The following is a 10907-nucleotide window of genomic DNA, read 5'->3' on the forward strand; positions in this document are numbered from 1 at the left end:
TCATAACTGTTTCCCTAGTCCAACATACTTTTCAAACTGCCTTCTCGCTCCAACGGTTTCTCCCCTCAGTCTCTTCCTCTGCACCTCATAATGTTGTAGGTTAGACATAATGTAAAACCTAGCATCAGAATTGGACTGACAGTCTTGCTAGCACTCCACAGATGCAGAGATAAGGATGAGGATGTTGCTACCTATCATTTTTTTAATGTACCAACAAACTGGGGGAAAAGAGTGTTATTAGAGTTGCAGGAATAAAAAAAGAAGGCAGTTGCACAGCATTATTGCAACTGGTTTCACATTTTAGGCAGAACAATTCTTACCGGGTCATAAGCTACTTAACACAGGACTATTATGCTTGGTAACTCTCTATAAAGCACCTAGAACAAGGGTCCTGCATTTGATTGAGTCTCCTAAGTATTGCAGTAATATAAATAAGCATTGAATAATTACTGGAAAACAATCTCTCGGATACCAAGCCGTGGATTGCCCTTTTACTTTGAAATTCTGCTTTTCTGAAAAAAATACTAGTAATAGTAACAAGAACATTAAATTCCAGTAATTTTATTTTCTTTCACAAAAAGGCTGTATTTTAGATATGAGTGACATGACTCAGATGCAGGTACTACATGAGGAAACTGTTCCTATACAATTAAGTACTCTCTTCATATGAGCAGATAAAATAAACCCCAAGCACAGCATATTTGTAATTTTATCTGTAACTACTATCCCTAATCACAGTTCCTGGAGTGCATTTATTCCAGAGCTACAAGAACTCGGATTCAGAAGGAGCTCTAGGAATATGTTAGCAGGAGTCTCAGGCATCTTCCAGGCAGCCACACAAACTTCAACAGCTTTAAAATTTGAAAGGGACATAAAGTCACGCTGTATTACCATTAGCAGTGCCAACAATAAGGTAGGTAGCAACAAGTAAATGCCAAGAGGGTTGAAGGCAAAAATCCCCCAAGATTATAACAGCATTTGCTCTGGAAAGCAACTCAATAAAAATGGTCTTAGTCCATGGTGTCATTTTGCATGTTATACTTTAATATGTCTTCCTGTTTTGCTTTTCACTCATTTGCATATTAAAATCAAGAGAATTAATATAAGAATAAAATGGAGGCTGCTCCTCTCTTGTTCACTGAAGCTAGGTAAACAATTCTGGTTTACTAGGAAAGACTCACAGTCAGTAACAATGAAGATAATTTGCCTCACAGTTCTCTGCACTAAATTGGACCTGTCTTTTATTTTGCACAGCAGAGGGAGACAAACAAGGAGGAGGGGAGGGATGAGGGGAGCTTCAAAGAACAACTAACTTATTACTGTACCTGAACAACTTTTAAACATGAATATGTATTTTTGTATCAGATATTTATCATTACTGTACAGTAAAGAGTAAGATTTTTCAAAGAACTGAAAAGTTACCCTCAGAGGGTTGGGGGGTTTTTTGACTGGATAGAAATAAGATTGTCTGCTAGAAATCTACTTACGGCTGAGTGAGGTCACGAGTAATGAAGTCTGAACTCTTAAAGAGGAGGAAGATGTCACTAAGAGCTTTACATTTCAGAGAGCTGTTCATTGCTATCCAGTAGGCATCCTAAACAAAAAAGATTATCATCCAAAAATGATGCACCTTTACTAGCACGAAGGAATGCAAGCTGCAGATCTATCTAAATATTACAGATCATTTGAAATACAGACAGAAAATTATTTTTTTATTTTGAGGAAAACTTCATGAGCTGTTACAAGAGACACAAGAGTTATTGCTTTTCTTATGAATACTCTGTTGAAAACAGAGCAAATCCATTTAAAAAATTAAGTTTTTGCCTTGCTGCTTCCAGGCACTTTTCTTGGAATGCTTGATTGAACACAAGTTTCCCTTGAGAATATGATACAAAAACATCTGGGTGTACCCATCCTTAAGGTATAGTTAGAGTACCTAAAAATAACTAGAGGGAAGTTTATTGCTTTTTTAAAAAATGTGGGTTTTTTAATCTTTATCTCAGGCAAAGTTTTCAACTAGTATCCTAAATGAGAAGAGTCTGACCATCATACTTTTATCTGTGACAAGGATTCAGGGTTTTATGTAAGAAAGACGGTGATGTCTTGCATCAGCCTCACCAAACAGTGCACCACCTAGCTCTAATCCACCAGAACAATTTGCTGTATCATACTTCACTGATACCTTGTCAATCACTTCTTCCTTCATCGGAACCACTAGTCTCTTCTACTTTCCAATACATCAAGATAAAACAAAACAAATAAAAAATTCCTGATTATAACATCTGTTACAAGTTTGGGAGTCAGCATTCTTACCCTTGGAGCGCTCCAGTTAAGTTTAGGAAAAACACTACCACCCAAGGAAGTTATTGCTTCTTGAACTTTAGCTGTGAACTCAGGAAATTCTGGTGCCTGAACAAAGAACAACAACAACAACAAATATCAGTTTCAATACATTTAATAGTGAACTGTAGCCATCTTCTAAATACCATCAGAAATACATATTGTAGAAGGAATAAACGTGTCCAAAATCGGGAACCAAGAACCCCACAAAAATAATGTATTTGTAGAAATAAATCACTTAAGAGTCAACTCTGACATTCTTTCTATCAGAGAACATTGAAAATATGTCTCCAGTTCTCACTCTCATTGCTAGCAAGATTCCATGAACTTCAGGGAAAAACCCGAAACTTCATAACATTCACCATGAAAGCTGCAACAGCTGGCAAACATGGAAGTCAAATAAACAGACCTTAAATACATACCTGTTGTTTTATACCTGATGGTAGATTATTGTATACAAATAAGATCCAAGAAGATTTAAAAACAAACAAACTTTCAAAAATAGTTTGTTTAGAATTAAGCATCTCTAAAAAAATCTAAAATACCAATGTTGGAGCATTCTGTCAAAATATTAAAAGGTAGAAAGAGATCAGTTCTGTTTTGTAATAGTTCTCTAGTTGCATTTAGGAGCACAGTAAGAGAGCAAAAGTAAATAAATCAATTCATAGCCAATTTGAGTGACAGCTCCTCATTTAAGCTTTAGTTTTACAAAATGTAATACTTTAACTAATTAGCTCTTAAACTAGGTCTTAAAGTAGCTCCTTAACAATATATTGCATCAAAACAGAGGACACACTGCAAAGGTATGGGTTGGGCTAGAAAAATTTGTCTATAAAGAACATTGTCAATATTGTAAACATAAGACGGGAAAAAAACCAACTCCTCAGGATGCTATAAACTCCATTCTGAATGTGGTGCGATAGAGAAAACTAGATTGCTGACCTTTAAAATAACATGAAAGGATTTCAGGCATATGTCAAAGATTTTTCATGTAATAGGATTTATAGCAAAAAGTATATAAGAACACTACTTCTGCCTGAGTGTTTTTAAACTCAACTCAAAGATAACTTCTAGGTTAAAGCTAATTGATGCCTCTAAAACAACAAAGCCCTCACAGCCACATGAGTGATCAAAAAAAGTTCATACATTTTGGCATCTCCCTTCTGAAGCCCCCCAAATGCAAACACTAAAAAAAATAAAATCCTCTCACATTTTAGCGCAGTGACCTACACTGAACTTCAAACATTCTGAATCTTTCCTTAGTATGTTACCTAGTCTCCATGGGAAACTACACTTGAAAAACTGAAAAAGCACTTCTCTTACTTTATTTTTAGAGCTTCAGTCAATTCCAGAAATTGTTCCTGCAAGAGGTAAAACTCTTCATCCACTGCATTCTGATCCAATCTCCTCTTGTTTTGACAGAAGTCAGGAGTCATACTATATATGTAATACCAGCACATACTAAGCCTCCCTGGGGAAATGTTACTACCATCATGTCATTTGATTAATACAAGTGAAGAAATATACACAAGAAGATAGCTCTAAGGCTGCACAAACAAGCTAGATTCTAACATTTCCTAAAATTTGAATGCCTGACTTTGCGACTATCAATATTAATGCACGTTTTTTTAAACACAGAATTTTCTATAATCCTGTATTCTAATTCTTCTTCAGAATACAGAAGGGGCAAGGGAAGCAAGTTCTACTTGATGACTCAGGCGGGTCTTCAAATCAGAATAGCCACAACCACAGCCCACCTTACTGCACCCTGAGCCAAGAAACGAACAGAGAATTATAACCTGGGATTTATCGTTAGTAAGATATGAACGCCCTAGGCTGACAGCAAATGCAGAACAGCAGTCTCCAGCCTGTCCCACTATTCTTTACACATTACGTTCCCCAGTGTCTCTCTGTTCAGCTTCCACATCGCTACTTGATCCATTCTCATCTCTTGCAGTTAACTTCAGATGCAGCTCCCCACCCCTCAGCATTCTACACAGGCTGTTTCTTCACTCTATTCATCACTGTCAAACTGGTAACAGGCAACACTTAAAAACATAGAAGACTATTTCCATTCACTCACTGGCCTCAGAGCAGTCCCTAGTTTTCAGGTAGAGAAAGAGTATTTCCCATGGATGGAGTCTTTGACCAAATGTAAGTGTATTTTTGTAGGAACTAGCCACTGGCACAAACCATGTTCATTATTAACCATTTTCAAAGTTCCAGGTTTGGTGAAAGACAAAGCCCTGCCAGTCTGAACAAAAGCCACCCTGGAGGCCAAACCACCCCTCTTCTTCCTCTACCCCTGATTTTATTGCTGAGCATGATGTGATATGGTACAGAGTCTCTCTCCAGACAATTTGGGTCAGCTGTCCTGGCTCTGTCCCCTCTCCTTCTCTTGCCTTCCCCTAGCCTAGTCACTGGGGAGGGGCATGGGGCAGACTCGGAAAAGAGAAAGCCTTGACAAAAGAGAAAGCCTTGACAATATGCAAGCACTGTTCAGCAACAGCTGAAGGTTAACTCCATCCCAGCCAGCCCCAGTAAAACATCAGCTGTAAAGCTGCAATCTGTACACAGTACACAATGCTTACCTAGCTAAACTGAAATCACTTGGCCTATACCCTTCTGATGGGTATCATACCTGTTGATTACATATTTCCTTATTGTGTTGTACACTATAATGAAACCTGATTCAAAAGTCTGGTATTATTTCTTTAGCAACATTAACATGAGCTTCACAAAAGGTAAGATGGATACCCAAATGCTTCTTCTGAATAATTTACAGGCTAAGGCATCTACTTTATCAAAGCTTAGATATTTGAACTGAAGCTACTAGTGTGTGCAGATCTGGCACGTATTAGTTTTAAAATCTAGACTATAAATACTGTGCAGGCATATGCACAACCCAAAGCTGGGCTGTGTTTCTATTGCACCTAATCCAATGTGAGCAATACAACACTATGTTGAACATTAGGGAGCTAATAGGACTGAAGTAATAGTATCAATGGCAGACAAGTGACACAAGTATATTAACTGTGACAATGATAGGGCAACAGCAAGTTTCAAAAAAGATGTAAAAGATCAAGGAAGCCTGGTTCATATCCATCACGATCCTGATTCTGAGCCAGGCACAATGCAAGGAGAGCATAAAGACAGGAAAAAAAAACCAAAAAAGATGATAGAAATAAATGTACTTAGGAGGAAATAATGGCACAGGTTTAAGAGAAGAGCTGTGAAAATTGAGCTGCAGGGGCTTCGTTTCTTCTGCATCCAGTCTGATTAAGTAATTGGGAGACATTCAGAGTGGTGAAAATGAAAGACAGCTATATTTAGAGGCATACTTCAGTTCATTTCCTACAGTCTAACAAGTGTGTGATTGTTAGAGATGAAGAAAAACATTTTATTTTTAGTTAAATAAAATTAAGCCGGCAAAACTTTCTTAAAGTTACAGACATCTACACTGCTACCCATCTAGAGTGGTCTGAAAAACATTAAATACAGCAACAGATATCTCTAAGTGGCAACAAGTTTATATCACAAGGTTGCAGAAAGGATACTGCTGACAAACCCACATGTTAGGCTTTTACAGGACCTTACCTTAAGTGTTGTAGTATTCTCATCATCCGACCACTGTTAAAAATAAGAACAAATCAAAGGTCACTGGTCTCCTGAGACATCTTTATAAATTATGAGAACACCAGAGTTCGCATGGCTTCCTACAACATGTAGATCAAATCATTGCCCTGGAGCTCCTGTAGCATAACATCACCATCTTCCCAATTATTACGACTGTAAATTAAGACAGGAAAAATACTGTATATTCAGCAGAAGTACTGTTCTAAAGTATGGATAAAAGATGATACCTATATTTTAATTGTGATTTATATCACAAACTTGGACATTTCAGAACTCAGTCTTCCCTCTCCAAAGCTTGTCTCCAGCACTTCTGTCCTTAGACCCATGATCCATTAGTTTCCCTTATATTTTTCATCTCCTTTTTGTACCTTCTGTCACCTTGCACTTACAACATTTTTCAGCATTTTTCTTCTAGAATACCATTCTGAGCTATTATAGCCTCAGAAAGTTTTCATTGTTTCTTGAAAAAACTCTTCCAAATGCACTCCTCCTTCTAATTCTTCAGGGCATGAAACAGCATTAAGTTCAATTCTAACATCCTTCAACATTCCCTACTCGTTATTACAAATGCAATTATCAATAAATAAAGAAATTAAAAAGTCTTCGGTGAAAGAGCATAGAAATAGAGCATTTTAAATCTTCCCTGACATCACAGTATAAATAATGATGTTTTTAAGTTTTTCAAGGCAACTACCACATGATTATTATTTTTGTGAAATACTCTCCTCACCTATAAATTATGCAGAAAAGGTTATATGTTTGTATTTTTCTCGAGAGACTTGACATTAAGTTGCGTTTTATACTGACCTGTATTTCTTCTGCATCGTCACTCCCCTCCTGAGCATGACTTGGTGGATCTTCTCTAAAACAAAAAATTAGCAGGGAAAAAAAACCCTAAGCACTGGAGTTTGACTTGACCATATACATTACATTTCCATAGCATCTACCAGCTGTTGATCTCAAAATGTTTTTGTAAGATTAAGCCTCAAAACCCCTGGCAGAGTAAAATCAGAGCAAGCCAGTACAGAAAACTGAAGACCCTGGCATTAGACTTGGGCCCTACCCAAAACACTTAGCTTCTTTCAAATTAGCATATCACTTTCTGCTCTGGAAACACCATAATCAAAGCTTTTCGATACCCTGTTAATCATTCTTTTCCAACTTTACTGTACTCTGACAGAAGCACAAATTGAACAAACTTTTTTTTTTTTTTTAAAAAACAAGTTCAATTTAAATTATGCTTTGCCTCCATACTCCTTTTCCAAATAAAAATTTATAAAACTTGAGTTTCAGATGTTGACCTGTGAATTGCTGGTTCTGAAAAGAGAGTGTCCTCATACTCCGCACACAGAAAAGAAGATCCTGCAGAAAGTGGATACATAGTCATCAGCTTCTTCCTGAAAAGTTCCTTTTTCTACACAGGTGAGATCTGCAGTTGTAAACACTAGCATATCGGGGAAAAAGCACTTGACTGCAAACATTCCCTTTAAGTTTTAGGTGACTTTTGAAGTTCTTTAGCCAATATAACTGAGTGTGAAGACCTTAAAGGAAAAGACCAAGCTCTTGAAGAAGATTTATTCACAGCAAGTCAGTGTAGCAAACAGTAAGTTCAAATGTATGGCCCTGCCAAAAGTCAACTCTTCAACAAGCTAAGTCGCTGCAGTCCCTTCCATAGGGATTAAACTATCAGTTTAGTTTTTGAGATCTAGAGGTCAAATACCAGTTTACTGAAGATTAAAAGGGATCCTGGCCTTGAAGGCAAGAAGATCACATTCACTTCTAGCTAAGAAAGTTCAATTTAGAGAAAAACTCATTTCTAAAAGGAATTTTAAATTGGAAACATCTTAAAAAGATAAGTAAATTATACAGTTGTCCATTATTCCATTGAAGACATGTCCTCGTTTCGGCTGGGATAGAATTAATTTTCTTTCTAGTAGCTGGTATAGTGCTTTGTCTTGGATTCAGTATGAGAAGAACGTTGAAAACACACTAATGTTTTCAGTTGTTGCTAAGTAGTGTTTAGACTAGGTCAAGGACTTTTCAGCTTCTCATGCCCAGCCAGCGAGAAGGCTGGAGGGGCACAAGAAGTTGGGAGGGGACACAGCCAGGACAGCTGACCCAAACTGGCCAAAGGGATATTCCATACCATGTGATGTCATGCCCAGTATATAAACTGGGGGGAGTTGGCCTGGGGGGGGATCGCTGCTCAGGAACTGACTGGGCATCGGTCGGCAACTGATGAGCAATTGCATTGTGCATCACTTGTTTTGTATATTCCAGTCCTTTTATTATTATTGTCATTTTATTATTATAGTTATTATTTTCTTCCTTTCTGTCCTATTAAAGTGTTCTCATCTCAACCCACAAGGTTTACTTTTTTTTTCTTTCCCGATTCTCTCCCCCATCCCACAGGGTAAGGGGGAAGTGAGTGAGTGGCTGCATTGTGCTTAGTTGCTGCTGGGGTTAAACCACAAGAAGACAGCAGAAATTGTTTGTATAACATACCTGTAAAGTCACACCCTAAGTTTCAGCTCTTCTGAAGTCTTATTAAAAAATAAATGGCTGCTGCTAAATAAGCTGCATAATTCTGCAGAAGCAGGTGACAGTATTAATTCTTATCCAAAATGGTTTTAAAAACAATTCTAATTTTCTGGATACCTTTTATTAAAAAAAGGAGTTTTAAAATTGAAAAAGACCTTTCATCTTTACAAGGTGTTTAAACAACAGCTTCAATTTTACATAAATTGGTTCCTGAGAAATTAGACATAGCTCCCTTACACTCACAGCCTAATTGGTTGCTCTGCGAGAGGCAAACTACCAGTTAGGAAATGATGAAGTGTGGACTGATTTCTGAGTCTGGCCATTAACAAGATGTATGCTTGCAATAATCATTTTACAAGGAAGCCATACAGTGAGATTCTAAGCAGAAAACAAAGAACAAGCCCTAGGTTCTTACCAACTGTTTCTCATATCTATCCACCTCATTCTTCTACATCCAAAATCCTGGCACAGGTATACGTACAGGACATTCAGCCTCGTCATATGCATGGATTATATGTATGCAAAGGATTATACAAACTCAATAATTACCAAGATTTTCTATATCGCCTATCTTATTGAGAATTAAACTCAGGTAATGCCACTTCACCCCTGGATAAGGCAGCAGGCATGTGAGTGGCATGGGACAGACCAAGCCTCTGAACTGGAGCTAACCGCACCAAAGCAACCAAACACAAACCAGCAGGCTGTGCAACCAAGAGACTGGTAGACTCTGCAAGGAGAGGTGGGGAAAAAAAAAAAAGAAGGAACTGCCCCTACTTGGCCTAGAAGTATTAAAGTGTATTAAATGGATTTTAGGATCTGCATCAGGCACCAGCAAGCCAAGTTTTACTAACAGCAACAGTCAGCCCATTCACATGCTCATACAGTATGAGGTTTACTGCAGCCAGATTAGTCAAATTTTAAAAACTCACTACGCAAAATATAGTATGTGTATACAAAATAGCACTGTGAATATAAAATAGTATTAATACTTGGAGTGTGGGGGGGAAACACTCTTTACCTTCCGGAAACGACAAGCGTTCCATCATCCAACAAATATTCTTTCACATTCTCTGGTAGGGGAAGTATAACACTGGAAGAAACATGATAATTTCTTTTATTATTTATTGTTATATTACTAGTTAAAAAAAGTAACAAGAGTTGAATAAAAAGAATTTGTTTTTTAATAGAACATAGCTCAATAACAGTATGTTTTATTCTCTAATACTACGAAAAAAACCATTTCTCTTTCTCCCATCTCACCTCTTCCCAAAAAGCAGTACCCCTTTTCCCTCCAGAGAAGTAGAAGAGAAAGAGGCAAAAATTTTAGATGAAATGCACAACAATGGCCCACTCCTTCAAAGCTTTAAGAAATTCAAAGAAAGAATGTGTGTGGCTAGTGAGGAGACAACGTGTTGTTCAAACTAAAGGTTTCCCTTCTGAGGTCCAAACCAAAATTTGCCTATACCACCCGAACGTTCCAAAAATGCAGGACTATCACTAAACTTGCCAAACGTATGCATGTGCTAAACACTAAAACTTATAAAAGATTAAAGGTTTTGATTACTAAAAGCCTGATGTCAGCGCTTTTTAAGCCAACAGGTCACCTATCTTGAGCTTGACTTTCCTGAGTTACTGGTAGCTCTCGTAACCATCTCGTGACCTGCCACAGCACCTTAGAAACTGCAGAATTTGCTACAGCTTCCAGAAATACACAGAAACACGCACTCAGCCACTCGGTTTGGGCGCATCCAGCCTCAGTTTCTTCGAGCAACTAAGCGGGAACAGCAGTGATGTGGCTATCAGCTGGTGCTCAGCACAGAGTCCCACCAGGAGAGCAGGGAGCACAGGGATGCCTGGCCTGGCCCCAGGGCCGCCCAAAACACCCCCTCAGGGTGTAGGGACGAGGCCCCAGCTCGATCAAGCCTTCCCCACCTCCACCCCACCTCCGCCCCACACAGGTCCCCTGTATCTCACCCAACCCTGCCCCAACACAAGCCCGTTTCCAGCCCAGCCCAGCCCCACACGCCTCCCCACCTTCGCCCCCCACACAGCTCCCCTACTCCCCTCACGCCCGCTTCTCCCGGCCCCTCGCCCGGCCTAGGCCGACACCCGGCCCGGCCCCACACCGCTCCCCTCACCTGCGGATGGTGACGGCCCGGAAGAGCGGGTACCACACAGAGAACTGACAGTGCACCACTTGCTCCTTCTTCATCCTCACCCTCGAAACCAACCGGGCCCGGCCCGGCCCGGTCCGGTCCAGTACCGGCTCGGCCCGTTTCGCCCCGCCGTTCCCGGAAGCTCCCGCTCCTGCCGGAACCTCCCCCGCAGCTCTCGGCACCACCCGGCCCGCCATCGGCGGCGCACAACGGCGCGGAGACACCCGGCCC

At 39.5% G+C, this 10907-nt stretch overlaps 1 protein-coding gene across 2 annotated transcripts in view; it reads right to left on the bottom strand.

The window, feature by feature from the left end:
- CDC123 (cell division cycle 123) overlaps nt 1-10894 on the bottom strand; it is a 35078-nt gene extending 24184 nt beyond the window's left edge. The window contains exons 1-6 of one of the 2 annotated variants that reach the window (XM_052788753.1): nt 10659-10894; nt 9539-9610; nt 6784-6838; nt 5938-5970; nt 2314-2409; nt 1488-1594 (exon numbers count right to left, since the gene is read on the bottom strand). In XM_052788753.1, coding sequence (XP_052644713.1) covers nt 1488-1594; nt 2314-2409; nt 5938-5970; nt 6784-6838; nt 9539-9610; nt 10659-10873 — 578 coding nt within the window. In that variant the 5' untranslated portion in view covers nt 10874-10894. The remainder of the gene's footprint in view (nt 1-1487; nt 1595-2313; nt 2410-5937; nt 5971-6783; nt 6839-9538; nt 9611-10658) is intronic. The other variant, XM_052788752.1, reaches the window with a different exon arrangement.
- Nucleotides 10895-10907: the final 13 nt, after the last annotated feature.

This window comes from Harpia harpyja, chromosome 6, assembly GCF_026419915.1.
Source record: "Harpia harpyja isolate bHarHar1 chromosome 6, bHarHar1 primary haplotype, whole genome shotgun sequence".
Classification (NCBI taxonomy): Eukaryota; Metazoa; Chordata; class Aves; order Accipitriformes; family Accipitridae; genus Harpia; species Harpia harpyja.